Source organism: Eptatretus burgeri, chromosome 6, assembly GCF_056783735.1.
Source record: "Eptatretus burgeri isolate ZD-2024b chromosome 6, Ebu_testis_v1, whole genome shotgun sequence".
NCBI classification, from domain to species: Eukaryota; Metazoa; Chordata; class Myxini; order Myxiniformes; family Myxinidae; genus Eptatretus; species Eptatretus burgeri.
The window spans coordinates 39,487,898-39,512,368 of record NC_140966.1 but is presented as its reverse complement, the minus strand read 5'-3'; the positions used below and the strand labels follow the sequence as shown (position 1 = coordinate 39,512,368).

Sequence of the window (24,471 nt, the reverse complement as noted above, 5' to 3'; positions counted from 1 at the left end):
ATAATTTCCTCCACTAAACACAATGGGCGTATATTTTTCAACCTCCTCCTTGAAGGGAACATATCGTGCATGTGCTGGTTTATAATTTTTACATCTTTAGCAAACTTCAATTTCTCTTCATACAATGAAGTCATTAATAGCATTAGTATACTTATCTATGCCAGACTATCGGCCTGTAAATTGGGAGCAAAAACTCGGTTCGGATCCGGCTCAGTAATTTTGGCAATAAAATTGCCAAGTCCCAGATCGACTCAGAACTCAGATAAATTTGCATTGCATGAAGCGTATGAAAATAGATCGCATGGGGGATGCATTGTCAGTCTCAATCTAAGCAGTGTTGATAGGTACAGCTGGCCATAGCACTGCTCGCATGACACTACAACTGTCCTATGCAGGAAATGATTGTGAGAGCAAAGCTTATTTCTATTAGTTTCAGCCTATAATGTTATAAAATAAATATCATACCATACATATTTCCATAAAGGTTGCTGCGCTTGCCAATTTGCACTATACTAATCAGATAAGGCTAAACTGTTATGCCGTGGAGTGACAGAGGATAAGCTATCAAGGTCCACAGAATACTCAAATGGCTCAGTGTGTTAAACAGCCTCCGACACTCGAGCCTCACACCAGCCTTCTCGTGGCAAGGTTGTTCTCACCAATGGGTGTAGAGGTGAAAGACAATTCACTGGTGCCATAAAACCAGTTGCTTCAGGTAGATGGGGCTTGTTTGCCTTGGTAAGCAGTTTATTTATGAGAAGAAAATGAATCCAAATCCACCACAGCCTTGCGGTTCATGTTTTGAAACTAAAAGCTAAGGATTTAACAAGGTAAAAGCAGCAATCCTTTTAAAAAGAGGGAGCCATTGCATTCATTAACCTTTTGGCCACCCTTTTGCAAGGTGTACTACCCCCATTTTCATCTTCTGATTAGGGTTATATGAAGCCATGGTAGCAGGTGGTGGATGGCCATGCATGCAGCGGATTCCTATGGAGAAAAACAAATAGGATCACCCATCTAATATAGAAGCTATCTGGAAGAAGGCAATGGTAAAACATTTCCATTTATGCCAAGAAAACGATCATGATCAGAAATCTCAGTGATAAAGCTATGGTGCTAAAAGATCCTCCGTCCCAGCCACGTTCCTCTCAACTACCACTGCGAACCTCACCCTTCTTCATGCGGCGAAGGAAAGCCAGCAGTCATGCCCTGATCTTTAATGCCATATCCTAGCTTTGTCTCTCGACCACATGCGCCCCTTACTGACACATCAAACTCGACCAACAACCTCCTCGCTTCTTCCACCTCTGGGCGTGGCTTGCTCGCATGAAACCCAGGAAGGCGGGGCTTATACCTGCTCAGCACATTTTGTTCACTTGTTATTGTTATAAAAACACAACTCCTTCATGGCTGACTTGTAAATGCAAAAACGTAGGAAAAGGTCACAGGGGCAATCACATACTGGGGGAAATTGGTCTTAATCCCCATCTAATTAACACAGCACCACCTCCCGTGTGGTGACAAGTTCCACTTAAGCTCACAGTTTCTCCACTTAATTTACATCGAGATGTCTCCTACATGTCCACGGACCAAGCAACTCTCTTCAATCCTAACTTTCCTATGAAATTTCTCCATCTACCCCCACAACAATAACAAGACAATATATATATATATATATATATATATATATATATATATATATATATATATATATATATATATATATACATACATATACACACATACACACATACATACATACAGGATAGATATAGATATACACATACAGTCAACATTACGTTTTCTACACCCTTTCTCTCCGTCCATGCCAATACTCATGCGCATCTGCGGAAAAAATGATCTCCCACCTCAAATTCCTAAGGTTTTCATTAATTTTTTTTAACACTTTTAATGCTTGGATAGCAATATTTTCCTTCATTTAACATTAAAGCATAACTGTACTGTATTGCCGGAAAATACGAAAATTTGCCTTCTGCCTCTTCCAGGAACATCCTCCCACCGCGGACAAAATAAACACCGCCTAACCTGAACTCATTCGTATTACATGAGTATTTTAACACTTTCGATGTTTGGATAACAATCTATTCCTTCATTTGACATTGCGTGTTAAATTATAATTGTACCGTATCGCTGGAAAATATAACAATTTGAAAATTTACATTCTGCGACTTGCAGCATCTGCCACACCGCCGCATCATTGTCTTCTGGCTGCTTGGCGGTTGGTGGGGTGTGGTATTTTATTGTGATAAAACTTTGTATCCTGTTTATTTAATCATGGGTCCAAAACATCCATAAAGTGGTGCATCTGCTGAAGAGCAGAATGAAAAGGTGATGACTGTGGAAAAAGTGAAACGATTACATCAACTTGAGAGTGGTGCACGTGTTACTGTGTTTGCGAAAGACTACAACGTCAACGAGTCCACTATTTATTACATTCGTAACTGTCATGATAAAATTATAGCGAGGTCAACATAATAAATCTCCACAAAGGCAAGAGCATCATAATAGATGTGAGGGATTTGTGAGTCACTCCATGGAGATCGATCAGCTACCTCCGTGCCATGACTATGTTCAAGCAGAACTGACCAGGGCCACCTACCAACAGGACTCCAAGCAGAAAAGCCTTCTTTTTGATGGTAAATGTTACTTCTTTTATCTTATTTTACTCAATTGTTCTTATTTTTCAATGAAATGTCTTTTATTTATTTAAAAAATTTGGACTTATTTTGGGAGGCTGGAACGTATCTCATTGACTTGCATGTTATAAACTGTTCGCCGTTTGCAGAAACTTTGAGGAACGTCACCCCAGCAGACGGTGAGGGTTGACTGTATATACAATTATAAAATGACCAGGAAACAACGATTATATGTACATGTGGGAAAAATTACATGCCCAGACCAGGAATCAAACCGAGGTCCTCTGGAAAGCCATACCAGTGCTCTGCCATCTGAGCTATCTGGGAGACCCACAGGCTGGGCTCACAATTCTCCCACATATATGCCACTCTTTCCCCTGCTGCACTCACTGCCAACAATAGGATCAGCAAGGGCCTGTGCATGAAAGGACCTGGTTCAATTCCTGATTTGGGCATGTAATTTTTTCCCACATATACATATAATCTTTGTTTCCTCGGCATTTATAATTGTGTTACTACGCCCTATGTGGTGAATAATAGCGGTCATGGAATTCCCCCCCCCCCCATGGGGGGGAAGACCATCTCATAGACAGGCCGTTGATGCTCCTCTGGATGGCAGCGAGTGCCCCAGAAGCAGCAGAAGAAAGAGAGTGGCATCTATATGTGGGAGAATTACGAGTCCAGCCTGTGCTCTGCCATCTGAACTAGTAGGGTTTTCCCAGAGGACCTGGGCTTAATTCCTTGTTTGGGCATGTAATTTTTCCCCACGAAAAACATATACCTGAGCATAGAGAAACTCTCAATGCTGGCAGCGTTTCCAACACAATGTCATGGAGCCGTGGAGTTGGTCACAAACACCGACAAAGAGGTCAATTTCGTGAAATTCACGTTCCACTCACGCATCAAGTGGCAACCATGGACTTGTTAAATTTCACATAGGAGAGTTCCTTCAGATGCTGAGAAGCTTACTAAATCTTATAGCTAGCAAATTCGGAAGGATGTTGTTATGAAGGCATGAACCTGATAACGAGCTCTAAAATGAGCACTTTTTGACCCAAACGATGAACTTTCCCCGTCAGTAACAAAAATGCTGGCAGGATTTTGAAGTCAAACTTTTAACACAAGGTCAGGCACATTGTCAGCAATCAACAACTGTCAAAGAATAGAAGTCCCCCAGATGGTGGAACAGAACTCGTTTTCTAGCCACTTCTGCAGCTTCAGCTGATGGCCTAAATGTGACACACCATCAAATCCTTGTGGCAAAATGAGTCAAATTGTGAAAGGTGGTGAAAACAAACAAACAAACAAACAAAAAAAAAACAGATAGAACCTTGAGGCAATAAATATTGAGAAGAAGCAGAGGCAATAAATATTGCAGAAAAAAAACTAGGGCACTCTGTAGAGCGCACACCTCCGCCACATAATGCCTGATCCACGAGAATATATCGGGCCCAATACATTTTTGAAATATCATGCCTTACAGTACTATATCATTTTGGGCCCCCATCTCTCAATAGTAAAGAATCACTTTTAAAATTAAATAATTCTCATATCCAGATCCTGATTCAGATCTTCACCAAAATCTAATCAATTCGTCCTTGCCACACGCCCAACCTGTCCACCAAGTTTCGTCCGAATCAGTTCACAACTTGAACGTGCTTTATATCGGTTTAGCACTATCCCTCAATGGTGAAGAATCACTTAAAATTAAATAATTCTCATATCCAGATCAGAATCTTCACCAAAAACTAATCAGTTCGTCCTGAATCTGTCCACAATTTCATCCAGATCCGTCCACAACTTGAGATATCCTGCACACAAACAAACAGACAACCCCCAAAAAAAAAAAATATTGCCAAAATTATAATTGCGGCTGATTTTGGAACTTCAGGTGGATATACCCACGTAAAATCAATTTCTGTCTCAAGGAATCTCGTTATAACGAATGAATTGAGTATGTAAAAGTTAAAAGTAAAAGGGAAAGTTGCAAACTATAACTCTGTGAGCACTGTTGACGTCAAATTGAATGAATAGGATATCAGGTTCACTTGAGTGACCTAGCAGTTTTGGCGGCGGAGGTTTTGCACTCTACCGAGTGCTCCCCCCTCGAGTTATTATTGGATTCGCTATATATGCTAGATATCCCTTATTGTTGGGGGTGGTGTGTGTGTGTGTGTGTGTGTGTGTGTGTGTGTGTGTGTGTGTGTGTGTGTGTGTGTGTGTGTGTGTGTGTGTGTGTGTGTGTGTGTGTGTGTGTGTGTGTGTGTGTGTGTGTGTGTGTGTGTGTGTGTTTAACGCGAGACTCAACAGCACAAACCAGCGAACCGATTTCGATGAAACTTTGCCGACATGTGCAATATTTATTGGGAATGTGCACGTTTGAATTTCGGTGCCTCGCAACCACCCATTGCTACAGTAACCACCTGTTAACATCTACGGCCGAAAAACCGCGTACAGTATGTTCAATACTTGTCCTTCAGATTTGAATGTAGAGAAGCGAGACTTCAGAATTAAACACTTCAAGATATTTAGAAAATTTTACTCGAGCCGATTTTTGATTTAGGTTTTATTTTTCAAATGGTAGTCCTTCAAAAATCGGGTGTCTATTTACCGTCATTTTTTATGACGAGTGCCAGTTGGCAAAATACGCAATTGGAAAAATCTTGCCAGGCAGAGGAACAATTGTATGTGAATCAATACATCTTGGCAATGAATCTTCGGCGGTGGATCAGTCAGAATGAAAAGCATCGTATCCAGCGCTTCGATCCTCGCGAATCCCTTGTCGCCTACCGGCTTGTTAACCTCCGCCATCGAAGATTGGAGGTTACTGTTTTCACCCCTTTCTGTTTGTTTGTTTGTGAACAGTATTACGGAAAACCTCCTCGACAGATTTTGACGAAATTTGGTGGGGGGATTAGGTATGGTCCAAGGATCATGCCATTAGATTTTGGACTCTGTCCAAAATCCAATATGGCCACTATGGCGGCCATTTTGAAAAAATATTTGAATTTTATTTTTTGCATTTCTCCATGTTTTGAGTGATTTCCAACCACCCCCCCCCCCCCAAAAAAAAATATTTGCAACTTTTTTTTTCAACAAAATAGATTTTTTTTTTTTGCATTTCTACATGTTATAAGTGATTTCCAACAAAAAACATGCCAAAATTATAATTGCGGCTGATTTTGGAACTTCAGGTGGATATACGCACGTAAAATCAATTTCTGTCTCAAGGAATCTAGTTATGACGAATGAATTGAGTATATAAAAGTTAAAAGTAAAAGGGAAAGTTGCAAACTATAACTCTGAGCACTGTTGACGTCAAATTGAATGAATAGGATATCAGGTTCACTTGAGTGACCTAGCAGTATTGGCGGCAGAGGTTTTGCACTCTACTGAGTGCTCCCCCTCTAGTTGTGGCATGCTTTTCTGATGAAAATATGGAAACCTACATATGGTCATGACAAAAAAAACACAGATTTCCCTCATATACAGGAGTTTCACAGATAAAGCAAGGAAATATCAAAGGAATGCACAGGTAGTTTCCAAAAAAAACCAATGGAAACAGCAATGTGAAGTCACTTAATAGGGCATTGGGCCACCACATGTGGCCAGTATGGCCTGTATGCACCATGGCATAGAGTCCACTAGCTTCTGGAATTCTGCAGAAGGGATGTGGCACCATTCTCCCACGAGAAAGTCGATCAACACACACCTGTTTAATGGATGTGGAAAACGCTGTCAGTCGTTCCAGAATATCCCAAAAATGCTCGATTTGGTTCAGATCTGGTGACTGAGAAGGACAACACATATGGATAACATCAGTGCCATACTCATCAAGCTATCGGGCAACCGACCACACGTGGTCTGTGGATGTCATCCGAGAAGACAACCCTACTGGCAGGAGAGATGCTGCAACATGGGGTGAAGATAATCACTCAGTACCGTTAAGAACCATTCACTGTTGGAACAAAGTACTCAGGGTTGTAGAGATATTTAGGTTGACACCACACGTGCTCTGCACCCATCCGTTTGGAGAAAACATGAAGGATGATTAATCTGACCACATCACATTTCTCCACTGTTCGGTAGTTCATTGCCTGTGCACTTTGCACCACTGGACTCGTAAACATACATTGCCAGGTGTGATGAGCTGTTTGTGCACTGCAACCAGACTATGGTGTCCCACTCTGTCGAGTTCTCGGCGGGAGTTCCATGCCGACATCATTAGACACCGTTGCTCGCGAAACATCAGCAAGTTAAGCCGTCTTTGTCACTGAAGCTCCTGCCAAACACACCCCAACAATCACCCCTCTTTCAAAGATATCGAGGTCTCCTTTTGCAGCCATAATTATGGGCAAACCAGGTCTGCGCAGCATTTGTACACATAAACCAAAGCATGCTGGGATGTTATTTGCTTAATTAACACATGGGCCAAACCTGTGTGGAAGCTGTTTTTGTCAATATACTTGGTGTCCCTCATTTACCCAAGCTTTCCATTTTCATCCTGTAGACCTCTGTTTAATAGATCAGAGCAAAGACTTCAATGGTGTTGATCTTGAATTGATGTAGATTATGCTGAAAGGAATGGGGATGTTGAGCACCTGATATATTGTTACGAATTTGGAAGCTTACTGCACACAACAGCCAGTCACTATAGATCAGTTATATCGGTAAGTATGTGTTTCTCGTTAGAATCCATCCCGTGTCTAATGGGAATTAAGTGTACGTGCGCTGTGGGTTATTTTATAGATAAGATTTTTTATATCTTCACTTTCACACAACACTGCTCTCGGGATTCTTCACACGCTCACCAGCAAGCGCGCGCATGGACGGAGTCTAACATAGGCATGGCATCCCTCTTTGGCCAATCGGCAAGGAGCGGGCGTCTCACCCGCCCCGTTTCAGACTCAACACCATCGCCATTACGCACGTGGCCGGAGGTGAGGAGGTAGGTGGAGACACAAACGCCTCCGATCGGGACTCCGCCCAGAAGGGTGGGAGTTGCCCCGCCTACCGTGGGCCTGTCCAATGAGGGACGACCAGCGAATCGCGCGATGCAACCGTCAAATCAGAAGGAGAGTTATCTCAGAGCAGACGCTCCACCCCCACGAGGGGGGGGGGGGGATAAAAAAAGGTTGCGAGCTGCTCGCCAGAGAAGAAGTTGGTTGGTTCCTGCTGGTTGAGTTCGTGGCTCCTGGTCGATGATCGTGCTGGTCGGAGTTGGTGTTCGTCCTGGTTGGTGTTCGTGTTCATGGTGCTCGGATCGCCGATCTGCGTTCGCGGCTGGCCAACTCGCTCCTTGGATTCTGGAGGTGTGGGTTCGAGTCCCGAGGTGGATTGTGTGGGAGCGAGCGAGCTGAGGATCCCCTTTCCTTCCACGGAATCCGAACTCCACAAGCGCGGGTCGGTGAAGACCGCACGAGGCGGAGAGGTATCACAACCAGACCTTGACCCTCAGCTCACCTTCCCTCTCGAGCCGAATAAAGACCATTGAGGTCCATTTTTGGGTGTGCGTGTGTGCGGGCCTGTCTTGTCAAGTAGAATTGTTAAGTGCTTTTGCTTGTACATTGACTGCATTTCTTATAGTCGGATAACTCTGCTCTTCTTTGTTCCCTTCCCTGCCTATTGTAAATAAATATCCCTTTTGTTAAATGTTCCAGCTCGTTTCTGTGTTTCCTTCATTGGCTTAGCATGGTGTGTGTTGGGAAATTGGGAAACTGTAAATTGTGCATTTGGACCGACGGGTCTTGGTAACCTTCCACTCGGGTTACGCACGGTTCGAGCACGATAACGGCTCGTTCCGCTCGAGGCCTGCCGAGGGTGTGAATTCCCCGGTAGCTTTGCCGCATGGATACTTAGTTATATTGAAGTTGGCAATTAACCCTATTCCACGCAGCCGAATTATTGGCGATTCACGGTCCTGTAAGGGACCCGTGCCTTTCGGAGTTCTCCGAGGAGCACAATCAAAATTCCAGGTGTTCGGTGGAAACGACTCTACTGCTCCACCTAGCTGTCGTGCTTGCCGCCGACACCCGGCTCCACAACACAAGCAGCTGCAGTAAGAACAGAGTATGGAGAGGTAGAACAGCTTGGAATTGAAAAAGGGTTTAGACAGAGGTGCATTCTCTCCCCCTTACTTGTTCAGTCTGGACAACGAGTAAACCATGAGGAAATCAAACATGGATGACAGACAATCGAGTCAGGATTGGAGGAATACGTATCAACATTCAAAGTTCTAAGGTATGATGACGATACCACTCTGGTGGTAGAAAGTAAAGACGACTTGATGAAACTACTGCAGACAGTGCAGAAGGAAAGTGAAAAAGCACTTTATATTTAAACCTATTTTAAATAATAATAATAATAATTAAAGGTACAAAATCTTCTCAACCGACAAGATCGACATATTCAGATTGGGAGACGATCATGTGGAAATTTTTATCTTCGATAGACTGCAACCTCCAAGTCTAACCATAAATGTTCAAGTCAGGACTTTGACTGGGCTACTCAAGAACATTTATTTTCTTCTTATTCAGCCACTCCAGTGTGGCTTCAGGTTTGTGTTTCGGATCTTTGTCCTGTTGAAATGTGAATCTCCTACACAGTTTCAGATTAATGGCTGACTGAAGCAGGTTTTCATCAAGGATTTTTCTGTACTTTGCACCATCCATTGGCCCTTCTATCCTGACCACCTTGCCAGTCCCTGCTGATGAAAAGCAGCCCCATAACATGATACTACCACTTTGCTTGACTGGGCGGTGTGCAGTGTTAGACTAGCGCCAGACGTAACACTTTGAATTTGGACCAAAAAAGTTCAATTTTTGTCTTGTCTGACCATAAAATGCTTCGTCAGATGCATGCAGTATCAAGATGTTTTTTTACAAACTCCATATGAGCTTTTAGATGCATCTTTTTCGGTAATGGTTCCTTTCTTGCAACCTTTCCATAGAGGCCATCTTTGTGAAGGGAATGGGATATTGATGATTAAACAATGACCCCCCAACTCAGACATGGAGCCTTACAGATCTTTTAAAGTCATTGATGGATTTACAGTGACGTACCAAACCAATGTCCTGCTTGCGCAGCTGCAGAGTTGGGATGGACGACTTGATCTGGGTAGAGCCTGCGTAGTATGACGAGTCTTCCACCGTACTCAAAGGGATGAGTGACTTTCAAATCTTCTTATAACCCTCTCCTGAATGGTGCTTCTCCACCACTTTATGGTTGACCTCTTTGAAAAGATCCTTGGTCTTCATGTTTGCCTTGTTGGTCGACCAAGTGAGTTGCACCATAAAAATCCATATTTAAGTGGGGAGCTAAATTAAGTTAAACCACCAACTACATACAGGTGAACCCTATTACACTTTTTATTTAACGTTTCAAACACATAATTTACTCCTGAAGTGATGGAGAGTGAATTAGGCAAAGGGTTTCAATACATATGCAACTGAGAATCATCTAATTTTCTCTGTTAATCAAACTTATTCACATTTTATCTGCATTGTTTAGCTTTATCATTTTGGAGTAGTTTGTGAAGACTCTGTACATTAACATAGCTTTGAAATAATTATGAAATAAGCTCAGGTGACATCAACATATGAAAACTTTGGAGGGGGGAGGGGGGGGAATACTTTTGCAGGCCACTGTATATGGATCAATTTCACCAAGAATGTCAAGTAAAACATCACCACCATTTTAGGTGCAAAAAAACCTATCTTGTGACAAACATATTAAAAAAAATCTCACTCTGATAAAAAAGTAATAATAAAAATACCTGCAGGATCCACCAAATAACTGAATTGAGAAGAAAGAAAATAAAATAAAAAATATAAGGGTGTGTTCTTTTGAACATACGAGTCCCCTCGGACCACCAGGTGACGCCATGAATAGATACACAGCGGTAGATGCTGCCGCGAGGCGAGTAGATGTTTAGCGTCTCACAATATAATATATTAGCGCGATTAAAAATACCGTTTTTTCCTCGCATCTTCATGTCTGTCAAAAAAACTAATGTCAAGGTGCACAACTACAGCTCATAACCTATCCATTAAGGTGTTTTTCGCCCCCCCCCCCCCCGCAACCCGCTTTCCCGCCACTGTCCACACAAAATTCATCAATCAATACTATGCAGAGTCCGGGGGACTCAATAATGCCTCCGGCACCCTTGGTGCGAAGGCATAATAACATGGAAAGAGGAGGAGACGTGAAAAATAACCCAAACACAAACTTACCAAGATAAATGTCCCCAAAAGATCCACTACCAATCTTGCGGCCCAGACGAAATTTATTGCCGATACGAAGATCCATGACAGCCTCGTCCTAAAAAAAATATTAAAGGCAGGGAAGGGAAAAACCAAACAAAACAAAAAAGTTTTTTTTTTCCCAAAACCATCCAATGGGGGGGGGGTACAGGAAAACAGGATAAAAATATGCCAGGTGGAATTCATTCTGCAAGTAAGTGGGGCTGGTGGGACTCGAAGGTCAAGGAACACAGAATAAGAGTTGGGCATGACTCAATAGGTGTGAACGATAAGATGGGACAGGGGCCGGACCCAATGGGCGAGAAGGGGGGGGGGGGGACAGACGCAGGACCCGAGCAGAGAGAAGGGGGCGATGGACGCCGGACCCGAGCGGCGAGAAGGGGGGGACGGACGCCGGACCCGAGCGGCGAGAAGGGAGGGGACGGACGCCGGACCCGAGCGGCGAGAAGGGAGGGGACGGACGCCGGACCCGAGCGGCGAGAAGGGGGGACGGACGCCGGACCCGAGCGGCGAGAAGGGGGGACGGACGCCGGACCCGAGCGGCGAGAAGGGGGGACGGACGCCGGACCCGAGCGGCGAGAAGGGGGGACGGACGCCGGACCCGAGCGGCGAGAAGGGGGGACGGACGCCGGACCCGAGCGGCGAGAAGGGGGGACGGACGCCGGACCCGAGCGGCGAGAAGGGGGGACGGACGCCGGACCCGAGCGGCGAGAAGGGGGGGGACGGACGCCGGACCCGAGCGGCGAGAGGGGGGGACGGACGCCGGACCCGAGCGGCGAGAGGGGGGGACGGACGCCGGACCCGAGCGGGGAGGGGGGGGGACGGGCGCCGGGCCCGAGCGGGGAGGAGGGGGACGGACGCCGGACCCGAGCGGCGAGAAGGGGGGACGGACGCCGGACCCGAGCGGCGAGAAGGGGGGACGGACGCCGGACCCGAGCGGCGAGAAGGGGGGACGGACGCCGGACCCGAGCGGCGAGAAGGGGGGACGGACGCCGGACCCGAGCGGCGAGAAGGGGGGGACGGACGCCGGACCCGAGCGGCGAGAAGGGAGGACGGACGCCGGACCCAAGCGGCGAGAAGGGAGGACGCACCCCGGACCCGAGCGGCGAGAAGGGGGGGACGGACGCCGGACCCGAGCGGCGAGAAGGGGGGACGGACGCCGGACCCGAGCGGCGAGAAGGGGGGACGGACGCCGGACCCGAGCGGAGAGAAGGGGGGGACGGACGCCGGACCCGAGCGGAGAGAAGGGGGGGACGGACGCCGGACCCGAGCGGCGAGAAGGGGGGACGGACGCCGGACCCGAGCGGAGAGAAGGGGGGGACGGACGCCGGACCCGAGCGGAGAGAAGGGGGGGACGGACGCCGGACCCGAGCGGAGAGAAGGGGGGGACGGACGCCGGACCCGAGCGGAGAGAAGGGGGGACGGACGCCGGACCCGAGCGGAGAGAAGGGGGGACGGACGCCGGACCCGAGCGGAGAGAAGGGGGGACGGACGCCGGACCCGAGCGGAGAGAAGGGGGGGACGGAAGCCGGACCCGAGCGGAGAGAAGGGGGGGACGGAAGCCGGACCCGAGCGGAGAGAAGGGGGGGGACGGACGCCGGACGCGAGCGGCGAGAAGGGGGGACGGACGCCGGACCCGAGCGGCGAGAAGGGGGGACGGACGCCGGACCCGAGCGGCGAGAAGGGGGGACGGACGCCGGACCCGAGCGGCGAGAAGGGGGGGGGGACGCCGGGGCCGAGCGGAGAGAAGGGGGGACGGACGCCGTACCCGAGCGGAGAGAAGGGGGACGGACGCCGGACCCGAGCGGAGAGAAGGGGGGGACGGACGCCGGACCCGAGCGGAGAGAAGGGGGGGACGGACGCCGGACCCGAGCGGAGAGAAGGGGGGACGGACGCCGGACCCGAGCGGAGAGAAGGGGGGGACGGAAGCCGGACCCGAGCGGAGAGAAGGGGGGGACGGACGCCGGACCCGAGCGGAGAGAAGGGGGGACGGACGCCGGACCCGAGCGGAGAGAAGGGGGGGACGGAAGCCGGACCCGAGCGGCGAGAAGGGGGGACGGACGCCGGACCCGAGCGGAGAGAAGGGGGGGACGGAAGCCGGACCCGAGCGGCGAGAAGGGGGGACGGACGCCGGACCCGAGCGGAGAGAAGGGGGGACGGACGCCGGACCCGAGCGGAGAGAAGGGGGGGACGGACGCCGTACCCGAGCGGAGAGAAGGGGGACGGACGCCGGACCCGAGCGGAGAGAAGGGGGGGGACGGACGCCGGACCCGAGCGGAGAGAAGGGGGACGGACGCCGGACCCGAGCGGAGAGAAGGGGGACGGACGCCGGACCCGAGCGGCGAGGGGGGGACGGACGCCGGACCCGAGCGGCGAGGGGGGACGGACGCCGGACCCGAGCGGCGAGGGGGGGGGACGGACGCCGGACCCGAGCGGAGAGAAGGGGGGGACGGACGCCGTACCCGAGCGGAGAGAAGGGGGACGGACGCCGGACCCGAGCGGAGAGAAGGGGGGGGACGGACGCCGGACCCGAGCGGAGAGAAGGGGGACGGACGCCGGACCCGAGCGGAGAGAAGGGGGACGGACGCCGGACCCGAGCGGAGAGAAGGGGGACGGACGCCGGACCCGAGCGGAGAGAAGGGGGGGACGGACGCCGGACCCGAGCGGAGAGAGGGGGGACGGACGCCGGACCCGAGCGGCGCAGGGGGGGGACGGACGCCGGGCCCGAGCGGCGGGGGGGGGGACGGACGCCGGACCCGAGCGGCGAGGGGGGGGACGGACGCCGGACCCGAGCGGAGAGGGGGGACGGACGCCGGACCCGAGCGGAGAGAGGGGGGACGGACGCCGGACCCGAGCGGAGAGAAGGGGGGGACGGACGCCGGACGCGAGCGGCGAGAAGGGGGGGACGGACGCCGGACGCGATCGGCGAGAAGGGGGGACGGACGCCGGACCCGAGCGGCGAGAAGGGGGGACGGACGCCGGACCCGAGCGGCGAGAAGGGGGGACGGACGCCGGACCCGAGCGGAGAGAAGGGGGGGACGGACGCCGGACCCGAGCGGAGAGAAGGGGGGACGGACGCCGGACCCGAGCGGAGAGAAGGGGGGACGGACGCCGGACCCGAGCGGAGAGAAGGGGGGGGACGGACGCCGGACCCGAGCGGAGAGAAGGGGGGACGGACGCCGGACCCGAGCGGAGAGAAGGGGGGACGGACGCCGGACCCGAGCGGAGAGAAGGGGGGGACGGACGCCGGACCCGAGCGGAGAGAAGGGGGGACGGACGCCGGAGCCGAGCGGAGAAAAGGGCGGGACGGACGCCGGACCCGAGCGGAGAGAAGGGGGACGGACGCCGGACCCGAGCGGAGAGAGAAGGGGGACGGACGGCGGACCCGAGCGGAGAGAAGGGGGGGACGGAAGCCGGACCCGAGCGGCGAGAAGGGGGGACGGACGCCGGACCCGAGCGGAGAGAAGGGGGGGACGGAAGCCGGACCCGAGCGGCGAGAAGGGGGGGACGGACGCCGGACCCGAGCGGAGAGAAGGGGGGGAACGGATGCCGGACCCGAGCGGAGAAAAGGGCGGGACGGACGCCGGACCCGAGCGGAGAGAAGGGGGACGGACGCCGGACCCGAGCGGAGAGAAGGGGGACGGACGCCGGACCCGAGCGGAGAGAAGGGGGGGACGGACGCCGGACCCGAGCGGAGAGAAGGGGGGGGGACGCCGGACCCGAGCGGAGGGAAGGGGGGACGGACGCCGGACCCGAGCGGAGAGAAGGGGGGGACGGACGCCGGACCCGAGCGGAGAGAAGGGGGGGGACGGACGCCGGACCCGAGCGGAGAGAAGGGGGGACGGACGCCGGACCCGAGCGGAGAGAAGGGGGGACGGACGCCGGACCCGAGCGGAGAGAAGGGGGACGGACGCCGGACCCGAGCGGAGAGAAGGGGGGACGGAAGCCGGACCCGAGCGGCGAGAAGGGGGGACGGACGCCGGACCCGAGCGGCCAGAAGGGGGGACGGACGCCGGACCCGAGCGGCGAGAAGGGTGGGGACGGACGCCGGACCCGAGCGGCGAGGGGGGACGGACGCCGGACCCGAGCGGCGAGGGGGGGACGGACGCCGGACCCGAGCGGCGAGGGGGGGGACGGACGCCGGACCCGAGCGGAGAGAAGGGGGGACGGACGCCGGACCCGAGCGGAGAGAAGGGGGACGGACGCCGGACCCGAGCGGAGAGAAGGGGGGACGGACGCCGGACCCGAGCGGAGAGAAGGGGGGGGACGGACGCCGGACCCGAGCGGAGAGAAGGGGGGAGGGACGCGGGGCCCGAGCGGAGAGAAGGGGGGACGGACGCCGGACCCGAGCGGAGAGAAGGGGGGACGGACGCCGGACCCGAGCGGAGAGAAGGGGGGACGGACGCCGGACCCGAGCGGAGAGAAGGGGGGACGGACGCCGGACCCGAGCGGAGAGAAGGGGGGGACGGACGCCGGACCCGAGCGGAGAGAAGGGGGGACGGAAGCCGGACCCGAGCGGAGAGAAGGGGGGACGGACGCCGGACCCGAGCGGCGAGAAGGGGGGACGGACGCCGGACCCGAGCGGCGAGAAGGGGGACGGACGCCGGACCCGAGCGGCGAGAAGGGGGGACGGACGCCGGACCCGAGCGGCGAGAAGGGGGGACGGACGCCGGACCCGAGCGGCGAGAAGGGGGGGGGACGCCGGACCCGAGCGGCGAGAAGGGGGGACGGACGCCGGACCCGAGCGGCGAGAAGGGGGGACGGACGCCGGACCCGAGCGGCGAGAAGGGGGACGGACGCCGGACCCGATCGGCGAGAAGGGGGACGGACGCCGGACCCGATCGGCGAGAAGGGGGGACGGACGCCGGACCCGAGCGGCGAGAAGGGGGACGGACGCCGGACCCGAGCGGCGAGAAGGGGGGACGGACGCCGGACCCGAGCGGCGAGAAGGGGGACGGACGCCGGACCCGAGCGGCGAGAAGGGGGACGGACGCCGGACCCGAGCGGAGAGAAGGGGGGACGGACGCCGGACCCGAGCGGAGAGAAGGGGGGACGGACGCCGGACCCGAGCGGAGAGAAGGGGGGACGGAAGCCGGACCCGAGCGGAGAGAAGGGGGGACGGACGCCGGACCCGAGCGGAGAGAAGGGGGGGGGACGCCGGACCCGAGCGGAGAGAAGGGGGACGGGCACCGGACCCGAGCGGAGAGAAGGGGGGACGGACGCCGGACCCGAGCGGAGAGAAGGGGGGACGGACGCCGGACCCGAGCGGAGAGAAGGGGGGGGGGACGCCGGGCCCGAGCGGAGAGAAGGGGGGAGGGGCGCCGGACCCGAGGGGAGAGAAGGGGGGACGGAAGCCGGACCCGAGCGGAGAGAAGGGGGGACGGACGCCGGACCCGAGCGGCGAGGGGGGGACGGACGCCGGACCCGAGCGGAGAGAAGGGGGGGGGGACGCCGGACCCGAGCGGAGAGAAGGGGGGACGGACGCCGGACCCGAGCGGAGAGAAGGGGGGACGGACGCCGGACCCGAGCGGAGAGAAGGGGGGACGGACGCCGGACCCGAGCGGAGAGAAGGGGGGACGGACGCCGGACCCGAGCGGAGAGAAGGGGGGACGGAAGCCGGACCCGAGCGGCGAGATGGGGGGACGGACGCCGGACCCGAGCGGCCAGAAGGGGGGACGGACGCCGGACCCGAGCGGCGAGGGGGGGACGGACGCCGGACCCGAGCGGCGCAGGGGGGACGGACGCCGGACCCGAGCGGCGAGAAGGGGGACGGACGCCGGACCCGAGCGGCGAGAAGGGGGGACGGACGCCGGACCCGAGCGGCGAGAAGGGGGGACGGACGCCGGACCCGAGCGGCGAGGGGGGACGGACGCCGGACCCGAGCGGCGCAGGGGGGACGGACGCCGGACCCGAGCGGCGAGGGGGGGACGGACGCCGGACCCGAGCGGCGAGAAGGGGGGACGGACGCCGGACCCGAGCGGCGAGAAGGGGGACGGACGCCGGACCCGAGCGGCGAGAAGGGGGACGGACGCCGGACGCGAGCGGCGAGAAGGGGGGACGGACGCCGGGACGCGAGCGGCGAGAAGGGGGGACGGACGCCGGACGCGAGCGGCGAGAAGGGGGGACGGACGCCGGACGCGAGCGGCGAGAAGGGGGGACGGACGCCGGACCCGAGCGGCGAGAAGGGGGGACGGACGCCGGACCCGAGCGGCGAGAAGGGGGGACGGACGCCGGACGCGAGCGGCGAGAAGGGCGGGGAAGGGCGCCGGTCCCGAGCGGCGAGAAGGGGGGACGGACGCCGGACCCAAATCGGCGAGGAGGGGGGACGGACGCCGGACGCGAGCGGGGAGAAGGGGGGGACGGACGCCGGACGCGAGCGGCGAGAAGGGGGGACGGACGCCGGACGCGAGCGGCGAGAAGGGGGGACGGACGCCGGACGCGAGCGGCGAGAAGGGGGGACGGACGCCGGACGCGAGCGGCGAGAAGGGGGGACGGACGCCGGACGCGAGCGGCGAGAAGGGGGGACGGACGCCGGACGCGAGCGGCGAGAAGGGGGGACGGACGCCGGACCCGAGCGGCGAGAAGGGGGACGGACGCCGGACCCGAGCGGCGAGAAGGGGGGACGGACGCCGGACCCGAGCGGCGAGAAGGGGGACGGACGCCGGACCCGAGCGGCGAGGGGGGGACGGACGCCGGACCCGAGCGGCGAGGGGGGGACGGACGCCGGACCCGAGCGGCGAGGGGGGGACGGACGCCGGACCCGAGCGGCGAGGGGGGGGACGGACGCCGGACCCGAGCGGAGAGAAGGGGGGACGGACGCCGGACCCGAGCGGAGAGAAGGGGGGACGGACGCCGGACCCGAGCGGAGAGAAGGGGGGACGCCGGACCCGAGCGGAGAGAAGGGGGGACGCCGGACCCGAGCGGCGAGAAGGGGGGACGCCGGACCCGAGCGGCGAGAAGGGGGGACGGACGCCGGACCCGAGCGGAGAGAAGGGGGGGACGCCGGACCCGAGCGGAGAGAAGGGGGGGACGCCGGACCCGAGCGGAGAGAAGGGGGGGACGCCGGACCCGAGCGGAGAGAAGGGGGGACGGACGCCGGACCCGAGCGGAGAGAAGGGGGGACGGACGCCGGACCCGAGCGGAGAGAAGGGGGGGGACGGACGCCGGGCCCGAGCGGAGGGGAGGGGGGGCGGACGCCGGACCCGAGCGGAGAGAAGGGGGGACGGAGGCCGGGCCCGAGCGGAGAGAAGGGGGGGACGGACGCCGGACCCGAGCGGAGAGAAGGGGGACGGACGCCGGACCCGAGCGGAGGGGAGGGGGGGACGGACGCGGGACCCGGGCGGAGAGAGGGGGGGACGGAAGCGGGCCCGGAGGGGAGAGAAGGGGGGGACGGAAGCCGGGCCCGAGCGGAGAGAAGGGGGGGGGGACGGACGCCGGACGCGAGCGGCGAGAAGGGGGGACGGACGCCGGACGCGAGCGGCGAGAAGGGGGGACGGACGCCGGACGCGAGCGGCGAGAAGGGGGGACGGACGCCGGACCCGAGCGGAGAGAAGGGGGGACGGACGCCGGACCCGAGCGGCGAGAAGGGGGGACGGGCGCCGGGCCGGAGGGGGGAGAGGGGGGGCCGGACGCCGGACCCGAGCGGCGAGGGGGGGGACGGACGCCGGACCCGAGCGGCGAGGGGGGGGGACGGACGCCGGACCCGAGCGGCGAGAAGGGGGGACGGACGCCGGACCCGAGCGGCGAGAAGGGGGGACGGACGCCGGACCCGAGCGGCGAGAAGGGGGGACGGACGCCGGACGCGAGCGGCGAGAAGGGGGGACGGACGCCGGACGCGAGCGGCGAGAAGGGGGGGACGGACGCCGGACCCGAGCGGCGAGAAGGGGGGGACGGACGCCGGACCCGAGCGGAGAGAAGGGGTGGACGGACGCCGGACCCGAGCGGAGAGAAGGGGGGGACGGACGCCGGACCCGAGCGGAGAGAAGGGGGGGACGGACGCCGTACCCGAGCGGAGAGAAGGGGGACGGACGCCGGACCCGAGCGGAGAGAAGGGGGGGGACGGACGCCGGACCCGAGCGGAGAGAAGGGGGGGACGGACGCCGGACCCGAGCGGAGAGAAGGGGGGGACGGACGCCGGACCCGAGCGGAGAGAAGGGGGGGACGGACGCCGGACCCGAGCGGAGAGAAGGGGGGACGGACGCCGGACCCGAGCGGAGAGAAGGGGGGACGGACGGCGGACCCGAGCGGAGAGAAGGGGGGGACGGAAGCCGGACCCGAGCGGCGAGAAGGGGGGACGGACGCCGGACCCGAGCGGAGAGAAGGGGGGGACGGAAGCCGGACCCGAGCGGCGAGAAGGGGGGGACGGACGCCGGACCCGAGCGGCGAGGGGGGGGGACGGACGCCGGACCCGAGCGGCGAGGGGGGGGACGGACGCCGGACCCGAGCGGCGAGGGGGGACGGACGCCGGACCCGAGCGGCGAGAAGGGGGGACGGACGCCGGACCCGAGCGGCGAGAAGGGGGGACGGACGCCGGACCCGAGCGGCGAGAGGGGGGGACGGACGCCGGACCCGAGCGGCGAGAGGGGGGGACGGACGCCGGACCCGGGCGGCGAGGGGGGGGGGCGGACGCCGGACCCGAGCGGCGAGAAGGGGGGACGGACGCCGGACCCGAGCGGCGAGAAGGGGGACGGACGCCGGACCCGAGCGGCGAGAAGGGGGACGGACGCCGGACCCGAGCGGCGAGAAGGGGGACGGACGCCGGACCCGAGCGGCGAGAAGGGGGACGGACGCCGGACCCGAGCGGCGAGAAGGGGGACGGCCGCCGGACCCGAGCGGCGAGAAGGGGGGACGGACGCCGGACCCGAGCGGCGAGAAGGGGGGACGGACGCCGGACCCGAGCGGCGAGAAGGGGGGACGGACGCCGGACCCGAGCGGCGAGAAGGGGGGACGGACGCCGGACCCGATCGGCGAGAAGGGGGGACGGACGCCGGACCCGATCGGCGAGAAGGGGGGACGGACGCCGGACCCGAGCGGCGAGAAGGGGGGACGGACGCCGGACCCGAGCGGCGAGAAGGGGGGACGGACGCCGGACCCGAGCGGAGAGAAGGGGGGGACGGACGCCGGACCCGAGCGGAGAGAAGGGGGGGACGGACGCCGGACCCGAGCGGAGAGAAGGGGGGGACGGACGCCGGACCCGAGCGGAGAGAAGGGGGGGGACGCCGGACCCGAGCGGAGAGAAGGGGGGACGGACGCCGGACCCGAGCGGAGAGAAGGGGGGACGCCGGACCCGAGCGGAGAGAAGGGGGACGGACGCCGGACCCGAGCGGCGAGAAGGGGGGGGACGGACGCCGGACCCGAGCGGCGAGAAGGGGGGGGACGGACGCCGGACCCGAGCGGCGAGAAGGGGGGACGGACGCCGGACCCGATCGGCGAGAAGGGGGACGGACGCCGGACCCGATCGGCGAGAAGGGGGACGGACGCCGGACCCGAGCGGCGAGAAGGGGGACGGACGCCGGACCCGAGCGGCGAGAAGGGGGGACGGACGCCGGACCCGAGCGGAGATAAGGGGGGACGGACGCCGGACCCGAGCGGAGAGAAGGGGGGACGGACGCCGGACCCGAGCGGAGAGAAGGGGGGACGGACGCCGGACCCGAGCGGAGAGAAGGGGGGACGCCGGACCCGAGCGGAGAGAAGGGGGGGACGCCGGACCCGAGCGGAGAGAAGGGGGGGACGGACGCCGGACCCGAGCGGCGAGAAGGGGGGGGACGGACGCCGGACCCGAGCGGCGAGAAGGGGGGACGGACGCCGGACCCGAGCGGCGAGAAGGGGGGACGGACGCCGGACCCGAGCGGAGATAAGGGGGGACGGACGCCGGACCCGAGCGGAGAGAAGGGGGGACGGACGCCGGACCCGAGCGGAGAGAAGGGGGGACGGACGCCGGACCCGAGCGGAGAGAAAGTGAAGCACGATTCGAGGGAAAAAGAGGGATATGTGGGCCAAGCGGGACTCAAGAAAGACGGACAAAGAGCTTTCAGGAACGAAAGATTGGAAGCTGTTCTTCCGGAACTGGAGAAAGAGACAAACAAGAAGCAAAGGAACAAAAAAAGATATTCCGACATCTCTACTGAACGAATCAAAAACAAAGTGACATTTGTGGTTCGAAAATCTCGAGCTGTGGGAGCAGTTTTCAACACCGCTTTTTTACCTTTTCACAAACGACATCGACACACTGACGACAGATGTACCATCATCGACTCACGTACGACGCATCTCATAATACACATTAACACTTTCTTGTTCCTCACCAGCAAGATGAAACAGATTCGCACAAAGCCCCGAAAGTGGCTCAACCATTCAACAAACTATATGCTAATTAGTTATGACGTAACGCATACAAATCCCGGAAGTAGATAACAATGACGTATTTCCGTGTTGGAAGGCTTGTCATTTGTTCCGCTTCGCCCTTTTTCTTCCTGCTTTGTCGAACCTTTGAAATTCTCGTGTTCAGAGTTATTTTGAAAGGAAATTTTCGAATAAAGACCGAGGATGAACTCGTTTCATAAAGCGTGAAACGGTAAACGTGTACACCGCCGACGTCATTGTTGACAACCGCCTCTTACACCGCTCTTTCAATTATCACAAACAAAATGCCGACCATGCAGACATGAAGAAGGAACTAAAAACTTCCATCCTACCTGCCGGAGCAGGCACTACCGACCGGGCAGCGTGCTCCTTCTCGGAGTACGCGGCGTCCTAATTCGAAAATAAAGCTTACAGCCGGTCTAAAGATCCCTCGTATCTCAAAAAGGGTAGGCCATTGTGTGCCGGCACTCTGGCTTAATCCTTCAGCGCTGAGCCTGTACTGCAGTCATCGAGATGTGGTGCGAATCCATTGTTGGTAATTGTAAAGAGATGTGGATCGTTAATGGTATGTCGGGGCGCACACTGCGCATGCGCGTGGTGGTAGCTTCACAGAACATGACAACATGACAACATTTCCCCCCCCCCCAAATAAAATCTTGCACAACATTATTCCCCCAACAACACTAATACAACAGTGCGAGGTACAATCACAAATTAAATCACAAATTCAACCGCTCCGGTGCCTTGTATGTGCGAGCAGAGCGTCGCAAGATGGGTCACTGTTCTTGTGGAACACCTACAGCAGCAGCCTCAAGAGGAGATGGAGAAGAAGGAGGAGGAGCAGGCTCCACCACACCACCATCGGGCTCTGACTCAGTGGGCTCGGGCACTTGGCCCATAATCGGAACAGAGACCAGGGAATCACCCTCAAAGGGCTGAATATAGTTTGGAGGTGTTGGGGTCACAATTCCTCAAGAGGAGATGGAGAGGAAGGAGGAGGAGCAGGCTCCACCACACTACCATCGGGCTCTGACTCAGTGGGCTCAGTCACTTGGTCCATAATCGGAACTGACACCAGGGAATCACCCTCAAAGGGCTGAATATAGTTTGGAGGATTGGGGTCACAATGCCTCAGGAGGAGCTGGTAAATATGTTGACGTACTGTTTCTCCATTGGACAGTTCCACAACAAATAAAGAGTTGCAAATTCGATTTATAACACGACCAGTGAGCCATTTCGATCTACGGCCGGGATTCCGCACAAAAACAGGATCGAACACATTGATGGCGCGTGTAACTGAGGTCCTGTCATGGTGCCACTTCTGTTTAAACTGGTGGTCCGCAACCCTGGACGAATCATTCGGATGAATCAGGTCTAAGCGTGTCTTTAGCATTCGAGCAAACATCATTTCTGTGGGTGTGCGTCCAGTGTTTGTGTGCGGACGTGTCCTCTATGTAAATAACAAACGTGATAACTTGGTTTGCAGAGAAGAACCGTCATTTGCCTTTTTGAGACCATTCTTGATCACCTGGACAGCTCTTTCAGCCTGACCATTCCAAGCAGGTATGAAGGGAGCACTGTGATAGTGCTTGACACCATTTTGTTTCAAGAAATCCTGAAACACAGCGCTGGTTAAACATGAGCCATTATCACGAACAACACAATCTGGCAAACCATGAGTGGCAAACACGGCACGTAAACTTTCAACCGTGATTTCGCTCGTACAGGATGATGAGGCTAAACATTCAATCCACTTTGAATGAGCATCAATAACAACCAAAAACATCTTCCCTAAGAATGGACCAGCGTAATCGATGTGAATTCGAGACCATGGTGGTTTGGAAGGCCATGACCACATGTGAAGCGGTGCCTCAGGTGAGTTCAGGGCAGTTGCCTGACACACGGAGCAATGGCGAACGTAGCTCTCTCGGTTTTCATCTATACCTGGCCAACAAACATGGCTCCTAGCAATTAACTTCATGGTTACAATCCCTGGATGTGATTCCTGTAGCTCATCACACACCTTGTTTCGACCTTTGGCCGGTACAATGACAGCAGGCAACCAGAATGTAAAGACAACTCGTTTTTACGAGCAAGGTACGGCCTCAATTTGTCACGGAACTCAGATGGTAGAGTTGACCATATGCTACTGATAACACATCGTTTGACCATCGAAAGGGTCGGGTCCACATTTGTCCATTGTTCAATTTGTTTGGAAGTGATTGGAGCATTATGACAGTCAAACACACTCTTTGCCATAAAAATTTCTCCCGGCACAGGTACATTACCCACATTAACTGGGAGTGGTAATCTACTCAAAGCATCAGCACAGAAATTCTCACTGCCAGGACGATACCTTATAGAGTAGTCAGAGGCTGCTAACTTCTCAGCCCAACGCTGATTGTGTGCAGAGGCCTGTGGGTTAATTCCCTTACTCTCATTGAACAGGGATTGCAATGGTTTGTAGTCGGTTACAAGTTCAAATTGTCGACAGAAGAGATACTGATGCATCTTTGTTACACCAAAAATACATGCGAGAGCTTCTTTTTCCAACCATTGAGAAGTTACGCTCCGCTGCTGACAAAGTGCGTGATGCATTGGCCACAGGCCGTAGTATACCATAATTACGTTGCTGTAACACAGCCAATGCCATAAGACGAGGCATCACATCTGAGAACCAATGGTTCAGCAGTATCGTAGTACACCAACACTTTAGATGAACATAGCAACCGTTTTGCCTCAGCAAACGCCTCACTTGGCGATGCGTACACCATCGCCATTCAATACCTTTATGAAAGAGTTTGTGGAGAGCCTCAAGGACGGTGCTTAGATTCGGATGAAAGTTACAGTAATAGTTCAACATACCCAGGAAAGCTTTGAGCTCGGTCGTGTTCATAGGAGTCGGAGCATCCTTGATAGCAGGCGGTCGAGCTCCGCCTCGATCTTTGGACGGATCATGTGAAGTATAGACCTCACTTTACAAAAGATTGGCTTAGCACTCTCATCCACATAGATTTTGGCTTCAACACCTTTAAAGGTGCTGACACCACCTCCAACAATGAGGGGTATTTGTCAAGAATGGCATTGTGATTAACATCACAAGCTATCAATTTGATCACAGGCCAATCAAGTTTGATGAATTCAAGCCAATTATGCCCAAACAATGTCGGCCCATTTCTCTGAATAGTCCA

At 57.1% G+C, this 24,471-nt stretch overlaps 1 protein-coding gene across 5 annotated transcripts in view; it reads right to left on the bottom strand.

Annotated features, from left to right (window-relative positions):
• Positions 1-21,339, bottom strand: part of LOC147024598 (casein kinase I-like) — a 149,248-nt gene extending 127,909 nt beyond the window's left edge. For 2 of the 5 annotated variants that reach the window (XM_085884657.1, XM_085884653.1), the window contains exons 1-2: positions 21,223-21,339; positions 10,889-10,976 (exon numbers count right to left, since the gene is read on the bottom strand). In XM_085884657.1, coding sequence (XP_085740783.1) covers positions 10,889-10,964 — 76 coding nt within the window. In that variant the 5' untranslated portion in view covers positions 10,965-10,976; positions 21,223-21,339. Of the gene's footprint in view, positions 1-6,369; positions 6,448-6,789; positions 6,940-10,888; positions 10,983-21,122 lie in introns of those variants that run through there. The other 3 variants (XM_085884655.1, XM_085884654.1, XM_085884656.1) reach the window with 3 other exon arrangements.
• Positions 21,340-24,471: the final 3,132 nt, after the last annotated feature.